General features: G+C 41.8%; 2 protein-coding genes across 7 annotated transcripts in view; one reads left to right on the forward strand and one right to left on the reverse strand.

The window, feature by feature from the left end:
* Positions 1 to 3,776, forward strand: part of dctn1a (dynactin 1a) — a 36,051-nt gene extending 32,275 nt beyond the window's left edge. For all 6 annotated transcript variants that reach the window (XM_067447669.1, XM_067447667.1, XM_067447668.1 and 3 more), the window contains 4 exons: positions 41 to 227; positions 2,087 to 2,160; positions 2,266 to 2,355; positions 2,434 to 3,776. In XM_067447669.1, the coding sequence (XP_067303770.1) occupies positions 41 to 227; positions 2,087 to 2,160; positions 2,266 to 2,355; positions 2,434 to 2,571 (489 nt within the window). In that variant the 3' untranslated portion in view covers positions 2,572 to 3,776. The remainder of the gene's footprint in view (positions 1 to 40; positions 228 to 2,086; positions 2,161 to 2,265; positions 2,356 to 2,433) is intronic.
* On the reverse strand, positions 3,777 to 22,167 carry epdl1 (ependymin-like 1). Its single transcript, XM_067447677.1, has 6 exons — positions 22,007 to 22,167; positions 11,588 to 11,622; positions 11,225 to 11,359; positions 10,405 to 10,591; positions 4,228 to 4,315; positions 3,777 to 4,155 (listed from the first exon to the last, which is right to left on the reverse strand). The coding sequence occupies exons 1-6, from the start codon at positions 22,080 to 22,082 to the stop codon at positions 4,041 to 4,043; spliced, it is 636 nt and encodes a 211-aa protein (XP_067303778.1). The 5' UTR covers positions 22,083 to 22,167; the 3' UTR covers positions 3,777 to 4,040.
* Between the last annotated feature and the right edge of the window lie 332 nt (positions 22,168 to 22,499).

Here is a 22,499-nt window from a genome sequence, read left to right on the forward strand (position 1 = left end):
AGCTCACTGACTGACCTCTGACCTCTGACCCCTCCCACAGGCAGAGAAGATGCGCGCGCAGCTGTCCTCGCTGCCACCGCTGCAGCCGCCGGACATGACAAGAGTGGGTCAGAGGTCAGAGGGTGCTGGGTCAGGCTCGCTGTACCGCCGGACCGACCTGCTGCTGGGCAACCTGCTGAAGATGAGCGCTGACCTGAGGGTGGTGGATATCAGCGGCCGCTCCACAGGTCACACACACACACACACACACACACACACACACTGGACATCAGCGGCTGCTCCACAGGTCTCACACACACACACACACACACTGGACATCAGCGGCCGCTCCACAGGTCACACACACACACACACACACACACACTGGACATCAGCAGCCACTCCACAGGTCACACACACACACACACACACTGGACATTAGCGGCCGCTCCACAGGTCACACACACACACGCACACACTGGACATCAGCAGCCGCTCCACAGGTCACACACACACACACACACACACACACACACTGGACATCAGCGGCCGCTCCACAGGTCACACACACACACTGGACATCAGCGGCTGCTCCACAGGTCACACACACACACACACACACACACTGGACATCAGCGGCCGCTCCACAGGTCACACACACACACTAACTCACTCACACCAGAGATATGTACATGCTTGTGTGTGTGTGAGGCACTCTGAGCACACACACTAGAGCGGCAGGACTGAACCACTGGGTGGCGCTATAATCAAACTAAACACAACTCAATGTGTGTATGGGCTCTCTATGGGCTAGAAGGCAAACAATAATAATTCAGATCAATGACGGGTTTGACACGCAAACACAGATTCTGTATTTACTCATAATCTCATGATGCAAAAAGCAAAGTAATGATGATTTATGAGTAGTACTGTGTGAGTGTATGCCTATGCGTGTATATAGTGGCTGTAACTGAGCTCAGAGCTGGAGCTGAACACACACTCATTCAGTGCTTCTGTCAAACACTAACAGTAATACTGGTCAGATCTAACACTTCGAGTTCTGCTGCTCATAACCATAAACCGCACTAAGGGCTGATGAGCTGCTGGGTTCATGAATTTTAATCACGCTGTCTGCGATCGCTCGAGCTGATTCGCTGAAATCGAAACGGGTGCGCTCCAGCCAATGAGATGCCGTCTGGGCATTAGTGTCCTCTAGTTGGTCTGCTGCGTTCTCTTCGGTTGATAATGGCTGCTTCCAGATATATTTCATTCCTTTTGACATTTCAGTGTTTTTTTATTTCCATAATTCATAATGTGAACATACAGGTGCTGGTCATATAATTAGAAAATCATCAAAAAGTTTATTTATTTCACTAATTCCATTCAAAAAGTGGAACTTGTATATTATATTCATTCATTACACACAGACTGATTATATTTAAAATGTTTATTTCTTTTAATTTTGATGATTATAACTTATAACTATAACTTAAGATAATCCCTAATTCAGTATCTCAGAAAATGAGTTGTCTTTTCCGAAAATTAGTCGGTCAGTCTGTGATGCTCAGGTGTTATGAGCCCAGGTTGCTCTGATAGGCCTTCAGCTCTTCTGCATTGTTGGGTCTGGCACATCACCTCTTCCTCTTCACAATACTCCAGAGATTATCTATGGGGTTAAAGTCAGGCGAGTTTGCTGGCCAGTTAAGAACAGGGATACCATGGTCCTTAAACCAGGCATGAAGTGCTCTAAAACTTCCTGGTATACGGCTGCGTTGACCTTTGAAGCACTGACTCCAGCTGCAGTCCACTCTTTGTGAATCTCCTCCACATTTTGAATGGGTTTTGTTTCAAAATCCTCTCCAGGGCGCGGTTATCTCTATTGCTCGTACACTTTTTTCTACCACATCTTTTCCTTCCCTTCGCCTCTCTATTAATGTCATAGTTTATTTCTCAGGATTCTTTGATGAATAGAAAGTTCAAAAGATCAGCATTTAGTAGAGATGGACGTTATAAATGCGTTTTGATCAATTTAATGCATCACTGATAAAAGTGTGTGTGTGTGTGTGTGTGTGTGTGTGTGTGTGTGTGTGTGTGTGTGTGCGCGCAGTGAGTGCGAGTGCTCAGCTGCTGGAACAGACGGCCAGACTGAAGACTCTGAGTGATGCTCTGGATAAACTGCAGGTAACTCCGATCACGGGTCTCACCGACACACACACAGACACACACACACACACCCCGGTGTGTTTCAGCACATTGATCACGTGAGTGTGTGTGTGTGTGTTTCAGGCTGAGGTTTCGCAGCACGTGGTGTCGCAGCGGCCTGGCGCTCGTGTGCCATCTGACTTCGCCAGCTTCCCCTCGGCTTCTTTCGTAAAGGTCAGAGTGCACAGACAGACAGAACACATTAACTCGAGCACATTAACTCGAGTTACTAACCTTCCCATGATCCCTCAGGCTCAAGAGGAGCAGAAGAGCGGCTCGCTGCTGGTGGGGAAGGTGATGATCCCCTGCAATCGCGGCCAGGAGCAGACACACTGCCTCGTCCTATCACAGCAGCAGCTGCAGCGCGTGCACCGCCTCCTCATGACATAGACACACCCCCTCAGGACATAGACACGCCTCCTCATGACATAGACACACCCCCTCATGACATAGACACGCCTCCTCATGACATAGACACGCACCCTCAGGACATAGACACGCCTCCTCATGACATAGACACACCCCCTCAGGACATAGACACGCCTCCTCATGACATAGACACGCACCCTCAGGACATAGACATGCCCCATCATGACATAGACACGCACCCTCAGGACATAGACATGCCCCATCATGACATAGACACGCCTCCTCATGACATAAACACACCCCCGCGTGACATGCCTCCTCATGACATAAACACGCCCCCTCAGGACAGACATGCCCCCTCATGACATAAACACGCCCCCTCGTGACATAGACACGCCCCCTCAGGACAGACATGCCTCTTCATGACATAAACACACACCCTCAGGACATAGACACACCCCCTAAGGACATAGACACGCCTCCTCATGACATAAACACACCCCCTCGTGACATAAAACCGCCCCTCATGACATAAACGCCCCCTCATGAAATAAACACACACCCTCGTGACATAAACGCCCCCTCGTGACATAAACACACCCCCTCGTGACATAAATGCCCCCTCATTACATAAACACACCCCTTCGTGACATAAACACACCGCCTTGTGACATAAAACCGCCCCTCATTACATAAACACACCGCCTCGTGACATAAAACCGCCCCTCATGACATAAGCACACCTCTTCATAGCATAAACACGCCTCCTCATGACATACACACGCCCCTGCTCCGTCTCAGGAACCAATCAGGCTCTCACACTGCCCAAGCCAAAGATCCTAGATCTCAAGAAGCCATTCCATTGGAGAGTTCCACATGCTTCACATGTTCTTGGGCTTCCTCTTTAGCGTAGTCATGGAGCTGCTCTCTCGTCACATCACACTTTGTTTGTTTGTTTCTGATTAGGTGGAGGAGGTGAGATGGTAACGCACTAGCATTACACTAGCGTAATGAGCGTAAGGTAGATTAGCAGCTACTCACTCGTGTATTAGCACTTCGTTAGACTCAATCAGCAGATCACACACACACACACACACCTCTCAGTCAGAAGCTCAACGTGGCTCATCCGTTTGTCTCTTCTGATCTCTGATTGATTTGCATTATTCAGTGTTTAATAGTTTATGCTTTTGACGTGTTTCTCAATGCAATAAAGACGAGAAGACGTGTTTCAGTGTTTGACTGGTTTTATTCAACACATTTGAAAGACAGAAAAAAGAGTTTGCAGATGATTCATTATCAATTTCTATTTATTTATATAGCACTATTAAACCACGTTGACCAATGTGCTGTACAAAAAATAATTGTCCATAGAATAATATTCAAAACATGAAGAAAATAGAACCACAGAAAACAACATTCAGAAGAGATGAATCATGTATTATAAGGCACATCAAAAGCGAGTTATATCATAAAGAGCAGTGTGTGTGCCATCAGAAGAACGCGCTGAAGAAGTCCAGAGTGTCCTCCTCCGCCGGGACATCATGACAGAACTTGGGAGGAAGGAACTGCTCCGGATCCTCCACACCCGTTACTGCGTTAAAATACCTGAAAACACACTCACTGTTAGTACGAGCTACACAAAAATCAGTGTGTGTGTGTGTGTGTCATCGGTCTTACGTGGTGACGACCCAGCCGGACCGCTCCGTGTAGTACAGCGTGGACACCGGGATGCAGCCGAACTCCGTCACCGTGGCCATATATTTACCTGGAATCATAAATGGATAAATTTGCCTTAGATCATCACACGAGCGTATCTGATCACGGAACGCTTCTCTAGGGAACTGGAAAACCCCTTCAGAACCTTCATTCTTATTCTTTAGGGAGCTGGAAAACCCCTTCAGAACCTTCATTCTTATTCTTTAGGGAGCTGGAAAACCCCTTCAGAACCTTTATTATCAGGGTTTGTTCTTTAGGCAACTGGAAAACCCCTTCAGAACCTTTATTCTTATTCTTTAGGGAGCTGGAAAACCCCTTCAGAACCTTTATTATCAGGGTTTGTTCTTTAGGCAACTGGAAAACCCCTTCAGAACCTTTATTCTCTGAGTTTGTTCTTTAAGGAACTGGAAAACCCCTTCAGAACCTTTATTCTCAGGGTTTGTTTTTTAGGGAGCTGGAAAACCCCTTCAGAACCTTTATTCTCAGGGTTTGTTCTTTAGGCAACTGGAAAACCCCTTCAGAACCTTTATTATCAGGATTTGTTCTTTAGGGAGCTGGAAAACCCCTTCAGAACCTTTATTCTAAGGGTTTGTTCTTTAGGGAACTGGAAACCCCCTTCAGAACCTTTATTCTCAGGGTTTGTTTTTTAGGGAGCTGGAAAACCCCTTCAGAACCTTTATTCTCAGGGTTTGTTCTTTAGGGAACTGGAAAACCCCTTTAGAACCTTTATTCTCAGGGTTTGTTCTTTAGGGAGCTGGAAAACCCCTTTAGAACCTTTATTCTCAGGGTTTGTTTTTTAGGGAGCTGGAAAACCCCTTCAGAACCTTTATTCTCAGGGTTTGTTCTCTAGTGAACTGGAAAACCCCTTCAGAACCTTTATTATCAGGGTTTGTTCTTTAGGCAACTGGAAAACCCCTTCAGAACCTTTATTCTCAGGGTTTGTTCTTTAGGGAACTGGAAAACCCCTTCAGAACCTTTATTCTCAGGGTTTGTTCTTTAGGGAGCTGGAAAACCCCTTCAGAACCTTTATTCTCAGGGTTTGTTCTTTAGGCAACTGGAAAACCCCTTCAGAACCTTTATTCTCTGAGTTTGTTCTTTAGGGAACTGGAAAACCCCTTCAGAACCTTTATTATCAGGGTTTGTTCTTTAGGGAGCTGGAAAACCCCTTCAGAACCTTTATTCTCAGGGTTTGTTCTCTAGTGAACTGGAAAACCCCTTCAGAACCTTTATTATCAGGGTTTGTTCTTTAGGCAACTGGAAAACCCCTTCAGAACCTTTATTCTCAGGGTTTGTTCTTTAGGGAGCTGGTAAACCCCTTCAGAACCTTTATTCTCAGGGTTTGTTCTTTAGGGAACTGGAAAACCCCTTTAGAACCTTTATTCTCAGGGTTTGTTCTTTAGGGAACTGGAAAACCCCTTCAGAACTTTTATTCTCAGGGTTTGTTCTTTAGGCAACTGGAAAACCCCTTCAGAACCTTTATTCTCTGAGTTTGTTCTTTAGGGAACTGGAAAACCCCTTCAGAACCTTTATTCTCAGGGTTTGTTCTTTAGGCAACTGGAAAACCCCTTCAGAACCTTTATTCTCTGAGTTTGTTCTTTAGGGAACTGGAAACCCCCTTCAGAACCTTTATTCTCAGGGTTTGTTCTTTAGGGAGCTGGTAAACCCCTTCAGAACCTTTATTCTCAGGGTTTGTTCTTTAGGGAACTGGAAAACCCCTTTAGAACCTTTATTCTCAGGGTTTGTTCTTTAGGGAACTGGAAAACCCCTTCAGAACTTTTATTCTCAGGGTTTGTTCTTTAGGCAACTGGAAAACCCCTTCAGAACCTTTATTCTCTGAGTTTGTTCTTTAGGGAACTGGAAAACCCCTTCAGAACCTTTATTCTCAGGGTTTGTTCTTTAGGGAACTGGAAAACCCCTTTAGAACCTTTATTCTCAGGGTTTGTTTTTTAGGGAGCTGGAAAACCCCTTCAGAACCTTTATTCTCAGGGTTTGTTCTTTAGGGAACTGGAAAACCCCTTCAGAACCTTTATTCTCAGGGTTTGTTCTTTAGGGAACTCGAAAACCCCTTTAGAACCTTTATTCTCAGGGTTTGTTCTTTAGGGAACTGGAAAACCCCTTTAGAACCTTTATTCTCAGGGTTTGTTCTCTAGGGAACTGGAAAACCCCTTCAGAACCTTTATTATCAGGGTTTGTTCTTTAGGGAACTGGAAAACCCCTTTAGAACCTTTATTCTCAGGGTTTGTTCTTTAGGGAACTGGAAAACCCCTTCAGAACCTTTATTCTCAGGGTTTGTTCTTTAGGGAGCTGGAAAACCCCTTCAGAACCTTTATTCTCAGGGTTTGTTCTTTAGGGAGCTGGAAAACCCCTTCAGAACCTTTATTCTCAGGGTTTGTTCTCTAGTGAAGCTGGAAAAACCCCTTCAGAACCTTTATTCTCAGGGTTTGTTCTCTAGTGAAGCTGTAAAACCCCTTCAGAACCTTTATTCTCAGGGTTTGTTCTTTAGGGAACTGGAAAACCCCTTTAGAACCTTTATTCTCAGGGTTTGTTCTTTAGGAAACTGGAAAACCCCTTCAGAACCTTTATTCTCAGGGTTTGTTCTTTAGGGAGCTGGAAAACCCCTTCAGAACCTTTATTCTCAGGGTTTGTTCTTTAGGGAGCTGGAAAACCCCTTCAGAACCTTTATTCTCAGGGTTTGTTCTTTAGGGAGCTGGAAAACCCCTTCAGAACCTTTATTCTCAGGGTTTGTTCTTTAGGGAGCTGGAAAACCCCTTCAGAACCTTTATTATCAGGATTTGTTCTTTAGGGAGCTGGAAAACCCCTTCAGAACCTTTATTCTCAGGGTTTGTTCTTTAGGGAGCTGGAAAACCCCTTCAGAACCTTTATTCTCAGGGTTTGTTCTTTAGGGAACTGGAAAACCCCTTCAGAACCTTTATTCTCTGAGTTTGTTCTTTAGGGAACTGGAAAACCCCTTCAGAACCTTTATTCTCAGGGTTTGTTTTTTAGGGAGCTGGAAAACCCCTTCAGAACCTTTATTCTCAGGCTTTGTTCTTTAGGCAACTGGAAAACCCCTTCAGAACCTTTATTATCAGGATTTGTTCTTTAGGGAGCTGGAAAACCCCTTCAGAACCTTTATTCTAAGGGTTTGTTCTTTAGGGAACTGGAAACCCCCTTCAGAACCTTTATTCTCAGGGTTTGTTTTTTAGGGAGCTGGAAAACCCCTTCAGAACCTTTATTCTCAGGGTTTGTTCTTTAGGGAACTGGAAAACCCCTTTAGAACCTTTATTCTCAGGGTTTGTTCTTTAGGGAGCTGGAAAACCCCTTTAGAACCTTTATTCTCAGGGTTTGTTTTTTAGGGAGCTGGAAAACCCCTTCAGAACCTTTATTCTCAGGGTTTGTTCTCTAGTGAACTGGAAAACCCCTTCAGAACCTTTATTATCAGGGTTTGTTCTTTAGGCAACTGGAAAACCCCTTCAGAACCTTTATTCTCAGGGTTTGTTCTTTAGGGAACTGGAAAACCCCTTCAGAACCTTTATTCTCAGGGTTTGTTCTTTAGGGAGCTGGAAAACCCCTTCAGAACCTTTATTCTCAGGGTTTGTTCTTTAGGCAACTGGAAAACCCCTTCAGAACCTTTATTCTCTGAGTTTGTTCTTTAGGGAACTGGAAAACCCCTTCAGAACCTTTATTCTCAGGGTTTGTTCTTTAGGGAACTGGAAAACCCCTTTAGAACCTTTATTCTCAGGGTTTGTTCTTTAGGGAACTGGAAAACCCCTTCAGAACTTTTATTCTCAGGGTTTGTTCTTTAGGCAACTGGAAAACCCCTTCAGAACCTTTATTCTCTGAGTTTGTTCTTTAGGGAACTGGAAAACCCCTTCAGAACCTTTATTCTCAGGGTTTGTTCTTTAGGGAGCTGGTAAACCCCTTCAGAACCTTTATTCTCAGGGTTTGTTCTTTAGGCAACTGGAAAACCCCTTCAGAACCTTTATTCTTAGAGTTTGTTCTTTAGGGAGCTGGAAAACCCCTTCAGAACCTTTATTCTCAGGGTTTGTTCTTTAGGCAACTGGAAAACCCCTTCAGAACCTTTATTCTCTGAGTTTGTTCTTTAGGGAACTGGAAAACCCCTTCAGAACCTTTATTCTCAGGGTTTGTTCTTTAGGGAGCTGGTAAACCCCTTCAGAACCTTTATTCTCAGGGTTTGTTCTTTAGGGAACTGGAAAACCCCTTTAGAACCTTTATTCTCAGGGTTTGTTCTTTAGGGAACTGGAAAACCCCTTCAGAACTTTTATTCTCAGGGTTTGTTCTTTAGGCAACTGGAAAACCCCTTCAGAACCTTTATTCTCTGAGTTTGTTCTTTAGGGAACTGGAAAACCCCTTCAGAACCTTTATTCTCAGGGTTTGTTCTTTAGGGAACTGGAAAACCCCTTTAGAACCTTTATTCTCAGGGTTTGTTTTTTAGGGAGCTGGAAAACCCCTTCAGAACCTTTATTCTCAGGGTTTGTTCTTTAGGGAACTGGAAAACCCCTTCAGAACCTTTATTCTCAGGGTTTGTTCTTTAGGGAACTCGAAAACCCCTTTAGAACCTTTATTCTCAGGGTTTGTTCTTTAGGGAACTGGAAAACCCCTTTAGAACCTTTATTCTCAGGGTTTGTTCTCTAGGGAACTGGAAAACCCCTTCAGAACCTTTATTATCAGGGTTTGTTCTTTAGGGAACTGGAAAACCCCTTTAGAACCTTTATTCTCAGGGTTTGTTCTTTAGGGAACTGGAAAACCCCTTCAGAACCTTTATTCTCAGGGTTTGTTCTTTAGGGAGCTGGAAAACCCCTTCAGAACCTTTATTCTCAGGGTTTGTTCTCTAGTGAAGCTGGAAAACCCCTTCAGAACCTTTATTCTCAGGGTTTGTTCTTTAGGGAACTGGAAAACCCCTTCAGAACCTTTATTCTCTGTGTTTGTTCTTTAGTGGAGCTGGAAAACCCCTTTAGAACCTTTATTCTCAGGGTTTGTTCTTTAGGGAACTGGAAAACCCCTTCAGAACCTTTATTCTCAGGGTTTGTTCTTTAGGGAACTGGAAAACCCCTTCAGAACCTTTATTCTCAGGGTTTGTTCTTTAGGGAGCTGGAAAACCCCCTCAGAACCTTTATTCTCAGGGTTTGTTCTTTAGAGAACTGGAAAACCCCTTCAGAACCTTTATTCTCTTAGTTTGTTCTTTAGGGAGCTGGAAAACCCCTTCAGAACCTCTATTCTCAGGGTTTGTTTTTTAGGGAGCTGGAAAACCCCTTCAGAACCTTTATTCTCAGGGTTTGTTCTTAAGGAAACTGGAAAACCCCTTCAGAACCTTTATTCTCAGGGTTTGTTCTTTAGGGAACTGGAAAACCCCTTCAGAACCTTTATTCTCAGGGTTTGTTCTTTAGGGAACTGGAAAACCCCTTTAGAACCTTTATTATCAGGGTTTGTTCTTTAGGCAACTGGAAAACCCCTTCAGAACCTTTATTCTCTGAGTTTGTTCTTTAGGGAACTGGAAAACCCCTTCAGAACCTTTATTCTCAGGGTTTGTTCTTTAGGGAGCTGGAAAACCCCTTCAGAACCTTTATTCTCAGGGTTTGTTCTTTAGGGAGCTGGAAAACCCCTTCAGAACCTTCCTTCTCAGGGTTTGTTCTTTAGGGAGCTGGAAAACCCCTTCAGAACCTTTATTCTCTGGGTTTGTTCTTTAGGGAGCTGGAAAACCCCTTCAGAACCTTTATTCTCAGGGTTTGTTCTTTAGGGAGCTGGAAAACCCCTTCAGAACCTTTATTCTCTGGGTTTGTTCTTTAGGGAGCTGGAAAACCCCTTCAGAACCTTTATTCTCAGAGTTTGTTCTTTAGGGAGCTGGAAAACCCCTTCAGAACCTTTATTCTCAGGGTTTGTTCTTTAGGGAGCTGGAAAACCCCTTCAGAACCTTTATTCTCATGGTTTGTTCTTTAGGGAGCTGGAAAACCCCTTCAGAACCTTTATTCTCAGGGTTTGTTCTTTAGGGAGCTGGAAAACCCCTTCAGAACCTTTATTCTCAGGATTTGTTCTTTAGGGAACTGGAAAACCCCTTCAGAACCTCTATTCTCAGAGTTGGAGCTGTAAAACTAAGGTAAAGCGGGACAGGTGTAACCTCACCTCCAGTTTGTGGCACATCTCCGGTCCAGGTGTTGACCAGCAGGCCTTCTCCAGGTGCTGACGAGCCTCCCAGAATCACCTGAGCCACCAGAGAGGCGTTGTGAGGGATGTGGGACGGGTGGAAGGCAGCGTGGAGGGGGTTCTTCTGACAGGTCCTGTTTCTGTAGTTTATGGAGTAAACCACACCCTGATGACGAGAGAGGAAACACTGATAATGGAGGACTTCTCTACAGTGACATCTGAAGCTGTTATTGCAGTGAAGCTGCGACTCAGGTCAGTTAACATCTGCTGAGTTTTGTCCTTTTGTTTAGACACTTTGACTTTAGCCTCAAATATTAACAGAGTAGCCGCACTTTAATCGCAGTGCATGATTAGGCACTGTTGTCATTGTTAGAGTTTCCAAAGATCAGCACAGTGTTCACCAGAAAATATTGCAACAGAAGTTGATTCAGCTGTACAGTCGCTCTGGAGAAAACGGTGATGTCATCAGCTCATTTCAATTATATAGTGTCAATGCAGGCAGATCAATCATATAGTTGAATATTTAGTGTAGTGGCTTAAATGCCTTAAGGCGGTCATTGCTGCCTGCAGCTTATTCTGTATGGCTTTAGTCTTCTGTTCATATTTGTGAAACTGAGTGGGTTTGAATGTCATTTTCTGACAGTATATTAAAGCTGCATTCAGTGAGGACGTGGAGTAAATAATTTCTGGTCAGTTTCAGTTCCTATAGCGCTAATATTTCAGTGTGTCTGTTTGAGGAATTATGTGGTTATGAGTTATGAGTTTCTCAGTGTAGTTGCGCATTATGGTTGATCTTTACCTCTCGAAACAGGAACAGCATATTCAGATGGAACGATTTGTTGTCAACATTTCCAAATTCCCACAGACGGATGCGCTGACCGAAAGCATCATAACGATATTTGGCAAACGCCCAGTCCTGACCTTCTCGAGCACTCTGAAACACACGGAGGGATGGATGGATCGATTAATGGATGGATTGGATAGATGGATGGGTTGGTGGTTGGTTAGAGGGATGGATGGATGGAGTGATGGATGGATTGGATTGATGGGTTGGAGGATGGATGGAAAGGGAATGGATGGAAGAATTAAAACACAATTCTCAAATAATCAAAACTGTTAACAAGTTGTTAAAAAGAGTGTGTGTGTGTGTGTGGTCACTCACCACGCTCATACTTCCGGACAGCAGCGGCGGAGTGCCTGTCAATCAACACATTCACATTAATAACTGGTGTAATAACTGACACTTTATCAACTAACTCTTTAGCGTTCTTTATCAGTGTAAGCTCAAACACACACTGCTGTAATTCATGATGAAAGCTGAACCTAAAGATGAACCCAAAGCTTAATCTGAAGCTGACCCTAAAGCTGACCCTAGAGCGGACCCTAAAGCTGAATCTAAAGCGGACCCTAAAGATGAATCTAAAGCTGACTCTAAACCTGAATCTAAAGCTGAATCTAAAGCGGACCCTAAAGCTGACTCTAAACCTGAATCTAAAGCGGACCCTAAAGCTGAATCTAGAGCTGACCCTAAAGCTGAATCTAAAGCGGACCCTAAAGCTGACCCTAGAGCTGAATCTAAAGCTGACCCTAAAGCTGACCCTAAAGATGAATCTAAAGCTGACCCTAAACCTGACCCTAAAGTGGACCCTAAAGCGGACCCTAAAGCTGAATCTAAAGCTGACTCTAAACCTGAATCTAAAGCTGACCCTAAAGCTGACTCTAAACCTGAATCTAAAGCGGACCCTAAAGCTGAATCTAGAGCTGAATCTAAAGCTGAATCTAAAGCTGACCCTAAAGCTGACCCTAAAGCTGAATCTAAAGCGGACCCTAAAGCTGAATCTAAAGCGGACCCTAAAGATGAATCTAAAGCTGACTCTAAACCTGAATCTAAAGCTGAATCTAAAGCGGACCCTAAAGCTGACTCTAAACCTGAATCTAAAGCGGACCCTAAAGCTGAATCTAGAGCTGACCCTAAAGCTGAATCTAAAGCGGACCCTAAAGCTGACCCTAGAGCTGAATCTAAAGCTGACCCTAAAGCTGACCCTAAAGATGAATCTAAAGCTGACCCTAAACCTGACCCTAAAGTGGACCCTAAAGCGGACCCTAAAGCTGAATCTAAAGCTGACTCTAAACCTGAATCTAAAGCTGACCCTAAAGCTGACTCTAAACCTGAATCTAAAGCGGACCCTAAAGCTGAATCTAGAGCTGAATCTAAAGCTGAATCTAAAGCTGACCCTAAAGCTGACCCTAAAGCTGAATCTAAAGCTGACCCTAGAGCTGACCCTAAAGCTGAATCTAAAGCTGAATCTAAAGCTGACCCTAGAGTTGACCCTAGAGCTGACCCTAAAGCTGACCCTAAAGCTGACCCTAAAGCTGAATCTAGAGCTGAATCTAAAGCGGACCCTAGAGCTGACCCTAAAGCGGACCCTAAAGCTGAATCTAGAGCTGAATCTAATGCGGACCCTAAAGCTTACCCTAGAGCTGACCCTAAAGCTGAATCTAAAGCGGACCCTAAAGCTGAATCTAAAGCTGACCCTAAAGCTGAATCTAAAGCTGACCCTAAAGCTGACCCTAAAGCTGACTCTAAAGCTGACCCTAAAGCTGAATCTAAAGCTGACCCTAAAGCTGACCCTAGAGCTGAATCTAAAGCTGACCCTAGAGCTGAATCTAAAGCTGAACCTAAAGCTGAACCTAAAGCTGACCCTAAAGCTGACCCTAGAGCTGACCCTAAAGCTGACCCTAAAGCTGACCCTAGAGCTGAACCTAAAGCTGACCCTAAAGCTGACCCTAGAGCTGAATCTAAAGCTGAATCTAAAGCTGACCCTAGAGCTGAACCTAAAGCTGACCCTAAAGCTGACCCTAGAGCTGACCCTAGAGCTGAACCTAAAGCTGACCCTAAAGCTGACCCTAGAGCTGACCCTAAAGCTGACCCTAGAGCTGACCCTAGAGCTGAACCTAAAGCTGACCCTAAAGCTGACCCTAGAGCTGAACCTAAAGCTGACCCTAAAGCTGACCCTAGAGCTGAACCTAAAGCTGACCCTAAAGCTGACCCTAGAGCTGACCCTAAAGCTGACTCTAAACCTGACTCTAAACCTGAATCTAAAGCTGACCCTAGAGCTGACCCTAAAGCTGACCCTAGAGCTGACCCTAAAGCTGACCCTAAAGCTGACCCTAGAGCTGACCCTAGAGCTGACCCTAGAGCTGACCCTAGAGCTGACCCTAAAGCTGACCCTAGAGCTGACCCTAGAGCTGACCCTAGAGCTGACCCTAAAGCTGACCCTAGAGCTGACCCTAGAGCTGACCCTAGAGCTGACCCTAAAGCTGACCCTAAAGCTGACCCTAGAGCTGACCCTAGAGCTGACCCTAGAGCTGACCCTAAAGCTGAATCTAAAGCTGACCCTAAAGCTGATCTAGAGCTGACCCTAGAGCTGACCCTAAAGCTGATCTAGAGCTGACCCTAGAGCTGATCTAGAGCTGACCCTAGAGCTGACCCTAGAGCTGACCCTAGAGCTGACCCTAAAGCTGACCCTAGAGCTGACCCTAGAGCTGATCTAGAGCTGACCCTAGAGCTGACCCTAAAGCTGAATCTAAAGCTGACCCTAGAGCTGATCTAGAGCTGACCCTAGAGCTGACCCTAAAGCTGAATCTAAAGCTGACCCTAGAGCTGATCTAGAGCTGACCCTAGAGCTGACCCTAAAGCTGAATCTAAAGCTGACCCTAGAGCTGATCTAGAGCTGACCCTAGAGCTGACCCTAAAGCTGAATCTAAAGCTGACCCTAGAGCTGACCCTAGAGCTGACCCTAAAGCTGAATCTAAAGCTGAATCTAAAGCTGACCCTAAAGCTGACCCTAGAGCTGACCCTAGAGCTGACCCTAAGCTCGTAGGCCTCTCTTTCGCATGTGAAATCTGTAAATCGTTAATGATCCTGACAGTGTTTCAGAGCTCCGCCTTGTTAACGCCCCCTAATTAATATCATTAGCATATGAAAGAGCACACGATGGCCTCGTTTTCCCACAAGACTTAAGGCGAGGCCGAAATCGGAGTCCTGCCAAATAATGCCAAATATTTTATATTTAACGCTGTTTAATTATGTTTTATTTTGAACAGGTAGCCTAGTGTATTCTTTTTATTGATTCATTTGTAGTTCTTTTTGTCAGGCTGTTTTTAAAACGTTAATAAATAGTAAATATTAGTAAATAGTTAAGTCATCATTTATAAAGCAGACATTTAAGAAGCAGTTCATTAATACAGCTATAAATGTGTTATTCTTGATTTATAAGCATATCTATAATGTGTTTAATAATTGTATTTTTATACTCTATTAATGATTAATTTAGAATTTCTAAATGAAGTATTACATTATTTACAGAGCAGTTATTTTAGAGTTGTTGGTCGTCCATAAGAACATTAAGACAGTGCCAGTCAATTATTAATAAACTGTCTAAATGTACATTTACACCATATTATTTTGACATAATAGTTACGTAGTGTGTTAATAAATGTTTATGTATTCCTGCTGTAATTAATGATTCATTCTGGTAATTATAACCCATTCAGTAGATGTCAGTATTTCTTTAAGATGATCTAAAGTGAGGATGATTTAAGCCTCGCTAAGCTTTTACAAATGAGATATAAAGGCTCAGTTCACTTCTGCTGCTGTTCTCTGATGTTCTAAAGTTAGTTTAGACACTGCAAAATATTTAATAATAATAATAATAATGATGATAATAATAATAGTAATAATAATAATAATAATAATAATAATAATAATAATAATGATGATAATAATAATAGTAATAATAATAATAATAATAATAATTAAAGCTGCAAGCAGCATTTAGCGGGGTTCAAGCCTTTAAGGCCTTTTAAGCACATAGGCATTAAAGACATTAAGTTTTATTTAACAAGATTTTTAACACTAAAATAATAGATGGAAAAGTCCATTTACAGCCAATATGGGCAATTTACCATAGGAAATGCATGGTTTTTAAAGCTTTTTAACACTTATAGCGCCACCTATACTCCGATCTTTGTAAAACGTTGCATGCTTCATCAACATGGTATGCCACATATACCCAACAATTTTCGTGAAGTTTTGAGTTTTCCCTTAGGATTTATAGGCTTGTGAGTATATTTTGCCACGCCTCTTTTCTAATTGGCCCTGTTATAGCCATCCAAATGCAAAAGTTCAACTTTTTTTCAATGAATATTTATCTAGAGAGTCTATAGAATTGTCCTAGACTGGTTTTGTTCCGGTCGGCCAAAAAACCAGGGACTAGTTCGCAAAAGTAGGTTTTTAACATAATTGCAAATATTTAATTAACGATTTGATTGACAGCAATGGTTCTAGAGGCAAAGTTGTTCAGCATGAGGAGATCTATCAAATGATATGCATATTTTGCCGATGTGTGCAACACCACGTGATTACAGAGCCATAAAACTCGTTAGCGCCAACTAGTGGCCGATTTCTTTCAAAATTCTTACAGACCTCTAAGACCATGAGTCAAACATGCCCACCGAGTTTCGTTCCGATCGGCCTCCGATAACCTTGTGTAATAGTTGCTCAAACTTCATTGGCCAATGGCGGCCATGTTTTTTGAGATACACCAATATCCTCATAGACATACATGCTACCTTGGGCCAAGACACTGCATACCAATTTTCAGGTAAATCGGAGTAGCAGTCGCATGGTTATAGCTATTTGCAGGTTTTTTTCACATTATAGCGCCACCAAGTGGCCAATCGTCGCGATGTTTTTATCGTGACCTCAAATTGAGCCCATACACATGTATACCAAGTTTGGTGAAGATATCTCATTTCATTATTGAGTTATAGTCTTTTTAGTAAAATAGGCTCCGCCCTGAGCGTCCATTTTGAATCCCCTTATCTTCCCTGAATCGAAATTTCAACTCTTTTTCAATGAATATTGATATGCAGACTACAGAAAACATTTTGGCACTGGTTTGGTTCCAATCGGTCAAAAAACCAGGGACTAGTTTGCAAAAGTAGTTTTTCGACAAAATTCAAAATGGCGGAAAATTTTTCCAGACGGAAATAAAATCGGAGATATACGTTTTGTTCGCCATGGTCTCAGCTTTCGAATGATATAAGGCACTTGAGTGTGGACTAAACGGTTTAGGAGTTATGAGTCATTTTGCGCTTTTGATTGCTGTAGCGCCCCCTATTGGCCAATCGGGGTCATAATTTGATAAGCTCTCCTCGATTTTTGGGCTACCATGTGGCAAAGTGTCAAGTCTCTAGCCCTTACGGTTTGGTCTGCACGATGCGTTTTAGGGGAGAATAATAATAATAATTAAAGCTGCAAGCAGCATTTAGCGGGGTTCAAGCCTTTAAGGCCTTTTAAGCACATAGGCATTAAAGACACTAAGTTTTATTTAGCAAGCTTTTAAACACTAAAATAATAGATGGAAAAGTCCATTTACAGCCAATATGGGCAATTTACCATAGGAAATGCATGGTTTTTAAAGCTTTTTAACACTTATAGCGCCACCTATACTCTGATCTTTGTAAAACGTTGCATGCTTCATTAGCATGGTATGCCACACATACCCAACAATTTTCGTGAAGTTTTGAGTATTCCCTTAGGATTTATAGGCTTTTGAGTATATTTTGCCACGCCTCTTTTCTAATTGGCCCTGTTATAGCCTTTCAAATGCAAAAGTTCAACTTTTTTTCAATGAATATTTATCTAGAGAGTCTATAGAATTGTACTAGACTGGTTTTGTTCCGGTCGGGCAAAAAACCAGGGACTAGTTCGCAAAAGTAGGTTTTTAACATAATTGCAAATATTTAATTAACGATTTGATTGACAGCACTGGTTCTAGAGGCAAAGTTGTTCAGCATGAGGAGATCTATCAAATGATATGCATATTTTGCCGATGTGTGCAACACCACGTGATTACAGAGCCATAAAACTCGTTAGCGCCAACTAGTGGCCGATTTCTTTCAAAATTCTTACAGACCTCTAGGACCATGAGTCAAACATGCCCACCGAGTTTTGTTCCGATCGGCCTCCGATAACCTTGTCTAATAGGTGCTCAAACTTCATTGGCCGATGGCGGCCATGTTTTTTGAGATACGCCAATATCCTCAGAGACATACATGCTACCTTGGGCCAAGACACTGCATACCAATTTTCAGGTAAATCGGAGTAGCAGTCGCATGGTTATAGCTATTTGCAGGTTTTTTTCACATTATTGCGCCACCAAGTGGCCAATCGTCGCGATTTTTTTATCGTGACCTCAAATTGACCCCATACACATGTGTACCAAGTTTGGTGAAGATATCTCATTTCATTATTGAGTTATAGTCTTTTTAGTAAAATAGGCTCCGCCCTGAGCGTCCATTTTGAATCCCCTTATCTTCCGTGAATCGAAATTTCAACTTTTTTTCAATGAATATTGATTTTCAGACTACAGAAAACATTTTGGCACTGGTTTGGTTCCGATTGGTCAAAAAACCAGGGACTAGTTCGCAAAAGTAGTTTTTCGACAAAATTCAAAATGGCGGAAAATTTTTCCAGACGGAAATAAAATCGGAGATATACGTTTTGTTCGCCATGGTCTCAGCTTTCCAATGATATAAGGCACTTGAGTGTGGACTAAACCGTTTAGGAGTTATGAGCCATTTCGCGCTTTTGATTGCTGTAGCGCCCCCTATTGGCCAATCGGGGTCATAATTTGATAAGCTCTCCTCGATTTTTGGGCTACCATGTGGCAAAGTGTCAAGTCTCTAGCCCTTACGGTTTGGTCTGCACGATGCGTTTTAGGGGAGAATAATAATAATAATTAAAGCTGCAAGCAGCATTTAGCGGGGTTCAAGCATTTAAGGCCTTTTAACCACATAGGCATTAAAGACATTAAGTTTTATTTAGCAAGATTTTAAACACTGAAATAATAGATGGAAAAGTCCATTTACAGCCAATATAGGCAATTTACCATAAAAAATGCATGGTTTTTATAGCTTTTTAACAGTTATAGCGCCACCTATAGTCCGATCTCTTTAAAACTTTTCATGCTTCATCAGCATGTCATGCTACATATACCCAACAATTTTCGTGAATTTTTGAGCTTCCCTTTTGAGTTAGCGCCAACTAGTGGCCGATTTCTTTCAAAAATCTTACAGACCTCTAGGACCATGAGTCAAACATGCCCACCAAGTTTCGTTCCGATCGGCCTCTGTTAACCTTGTCTAATAGGTGCTCAAATTTCATTGGCCGATGGCGGCCATGTTTTTTGAGATACGCCAATGTCTGCATACCAATTTTCAGGTTAATTGGACTAGCGATCGCGTGGTTATAGCCCTTTTCATGTTTTTTTTCACATTATAGCGCCACCAAGTGGCCAATCGTCGCAATATTTTTATCGTGACCTCAAATTGAGCCGATATACATGTGTACCAAGTTTGGTGACGGTATCTCATTTCCTTCTTGAGTTATAGCCTTTTTAGTAAAATAGGCTCCACCCTGAATGTCCATTTTGAAGCCAATTAGCAAAAATGAATTGAAATTTCAACTTTTTTTCGATAACTATTGATAAACAGAGACCAGAGAACATTTTGACACTGGTTTGGTTCCGATCGGTCAAAAAACCAGGGACTAGTTTGCAAAAGTAGGTTTTTAACATAATTGTGAATATTTAATTAATGATTTGATTGACAGCAATGGTTTTAGAGGCAAATTTGTTCAACATGAGGAGATCTATCATATGATATGCATATTTTGTGGATGCGTGAAAAAACACGTGATTTCAGAGCCATAAAACTCGTTAGCGCCAACTAGTGGCCGATTTCTTTCAAAATTCTTACAGACCTCTAGGACCATGAGTCAAACATGCCCATCAAGTTTCGTTCCGATCGGCCTCTGTTAACCCCATCTAATAGGTGCTCAAATTTCATTGGCCGATGGCGGCCATGTTTTTTGAGATACGCCAATGTCCTCATAGACGTACATGGGGCCTTGGACCAAGACACTGCATACCAATTTTCAGGTCAATCGGACTAGCGGTCGCGTGGTTACAGCCCTTTTCATGTTTTTTTCGCATTATAGCGCCACCAAGTGGCCAATCATCGCGATTTTTTTATCGTGACCTCAAATTGAGCCGATATACATGTGTACCAAGTTTGGTGACGATATCTCATTTCCTTCTTGAGTTATAGCCTTTTTAGTAAAATAGGCTCCGCCCTGAACGTCCATTTTGAAGCCAATTAGCATAAATGAATCGAAATTTCAACTTTTTTTTGATAACTATTGATAAACAGAGACCAGAGAACATTTTGCCACTGGTTTGGTTCCGATCGGTCAAAAAACCAGGGACTAGTTTGCAAAAGTAGGTTTTCAATAAAATTCAAAATGGCGGAAAAATTTGCATACTGGAAATAAAATCTGAGATATACATTTTGTTCGCCAAGGACTCAGCTTTCCAATGATATATGACACTTGAGTGTGGACCAAACGGTTTAGGAGTTATGAGCCTTTTCTCGCAATTGATTGCTATAGCGCCACCTATGGGCCAATTGGGGTCATAGCTTCTCAGGGTCTCCCCAACATGAGTACTACCATCTGACAAAGTTTCAAATTTCCAGCTCTTACGGTTTGGTCTGCACGATGCGTTTTAGCGGAGAATAATAATAATAATAATAATAATAATAATAATAATAATAATAATAATAATAAAAATCAGTACAATTACAATAGGGTTTCAGCACTTCGTGCTTGAACCCCTAATAAAAACCCTAACAATTACAATAGTGTTTCAGCACTTCGTGCTTGAACCCCTAATAATAATAATGATAATAATAATAATATGTTAGTGGTTGTATTCTGGCACTCCTGTGGTAATCCACTGTAACCCACAGGTAGAGTTTTATTCAGCAATGTCTACACTTTACAGAAATGTATTTTTATATCAGATTGCAGAGGATTTTTACGTTGTGTTTTTTTTTTTGACATGACGTTTTCTGGAGGTGTGCAGGAATAATCGTTCATGTTATATCAAGTGTACAGTTGTACAGTTTAATTGTTTTGCATTGTTCTCTGTTCTGTTAACTCTGTTTTGTGTTTGTTCCCTTTTCTGTTTTTTAAGAGAACTGATCCTTTATGTCTCGTTTGGAAAAGCCTGACGAGGCATAATCCTGACTTTAGATCAGCTCACAGGAAGAGTTCGCTGACAACTACTGTTTCATAAGTACCTGAATAAATCATTAATTACAGTAGGAATACATGGCAATAAAACATTTATTAACACACTGAGTAACTATTACTATGTGTCTAAAGAATATGTGTAAATGTACATTTAGATTCAAACAGATTAGATGCAAACGAACAGTATTTATCTGAAACAGAAGCTTTTGTAGCATTGTACTACCGTTCAAAAGTAAAAGGTAAGAAAAATGGTAAGAATTTGTATTTTATTTATTTATTTATTGGAAAGAACTTAAAGAAATGAATACATTTATTGAGCAAGGGTGTAATATTGATCAAGTGATAGTACAGACCTTTATCATGTTAAAAAAGCTTTATATTTCAGATTTCTTTGAGCAGTATATTCATTAAATAAACCAAAATATATGTAGGCTTACACAAATGTTTTCGACCCTGATAATAATCATAAATGTGTGTTGATCACCAGATCCTCATATGAGAATGATTAGTCCTTAGTCCTCCAAACAGAACAACCATCTAAGCTATAAACCATCTAAATAGAAATAACAGCTGAAAATAACACTTTGGAAAGACAAGATTGAGTCCTTCATTTGTTTTTATTTCACTGTTATTGTTATTGGGCTTCATTTACATTCATTTAATCTTGCTCAAAGAATATAAATGGGTAGTTTGTGGTCATTGTGTGTGTTATATATGTGCCTTATGAACACTTTCCTCATTGAAGTAACCGCGGTAAACAGGGTAAAGTGCTCTGCTATAGTTAGCCAACATTGTGAGGAAAACAGCAGAGTTAAGCCATGGTAAGTAAATAAATGTTTTCTGTAAACTAATAGTTAGGTGAAGTTTGATATCTGGCAATATCTGTGACCTGTGGCATGCTACAGACTTAGCAGGCTAGCTGTACATTAGCGCGTCACCATGACAACAGCAGCTCGCGTTGTTTTTCTGACTGCATGCTGCGCGCGCACCCGAACACTGATTATTCATTAAAACTGCAGAAAACATTAACAGCAATACAATGTATTATCATTAATAATATATTATTATTAAACTGTATTTCAGCTGTTACTAAAGCAATATTTTGCGTGTATTTAAGAGCTAAAACTCGAACACTTAATAGATATCCAATAGATCTTAACAACATTTTACAATAATTGGCTTGCCAGTAAATTAAAGCGTTTGTTACAGTAAAATCAGGAGTATCTGTTCAGAATATCTAATAATTAACTGAGGTTAGGAAACGCTTATAATAATAATAAATCACGTGCAGAAATGAAACCTAAGTTGTTGCTGTTTTGGTATATCTTCAGCTGTGATCCGTGTAGATATGACCGCATTAATATGATAATGACCTGTTATGATTATTATTATTGTTATGATTATTCCAGACACACTTACGGCAGCGGCGCGGTTTCTGAGCCGAAGCACTTCCGGTCAGGAGCAGGAACAGCGCGAGACCCAGCACGGACTTCATGATGTGTTCAGCGAGAGAGTGTGTGTAAGAGTGTGTGTGAGCCTTAGTATGACCTTCAGACTAAGAGCTGACAGTACGCACACACACACCACTTCCTCATTCACTCTCACGGCAAAGTTCAGTCCTGTATACACTCCTGCTGTGTGTGTGTGTGTGTGTGTGTGTGTGTGTGTGTGTGTGTGTGTGTGTGTGTTGGATAGGAGCAGTGTAGTGGGATAAAACATAAATATACCGTTTATACAGTATAACAAACATTACGCCTATGGAAAGTCCTCAGAAAACACTGAAACAACATGTTTGCGTGTGTGTACATTAATATTGTTAAACTAAAGTGCATAAACTAAAAGTGCACCTGCTCATTGAAGGCTAAATCTGCTAAAATCATGAATATAATAAAGTTAAACCTTTAATCAGTTG

This window comes from Pseudorasbora parva, chromosome 1, assembly GCF_024679245.1.
Source record: "Pseudorasbora parva isolate DD20220531a chromosome 1, ASM2467924v1, whole genome shotgun sequence".
Classification (NCBI taxonomy): domain Eukaryota; kingdom Metazoa; phylum Chordata; class Actinopteri; order Cypriniformes; family Gobionidae; genus Pseudorasbora; species Pseudorasbora parva.

What these genes read in the sequence shown, in the direction of transcription:
- epdl1 (XM_067447677.1), bottom strand. Translation starts at nt 22,082, where the DNA reads ATGAAGTCCGTGCTGGGTCTCGCGCTGTTCCTGCTCCTGACCGGAAGT. An exon ending in TCAGAAACCGCGCCGCTGCC is followed by an intron (nt 11,623 to 22,006) that starts GTAAGTGTGTCT and finishes GTTGATTGACAG; the next exon opens with GCACTCCGCCGCTGCTGTCC. An exon ending in TGCTGTTCCTGTTTCGAGAG is followed by an intron (nt 10,592 to 11,224) that starts GTAAAGATCAAC and finishes TCTCGTCATCAG; the next exon opens with GGTGTGGTTTACTCCATAAA.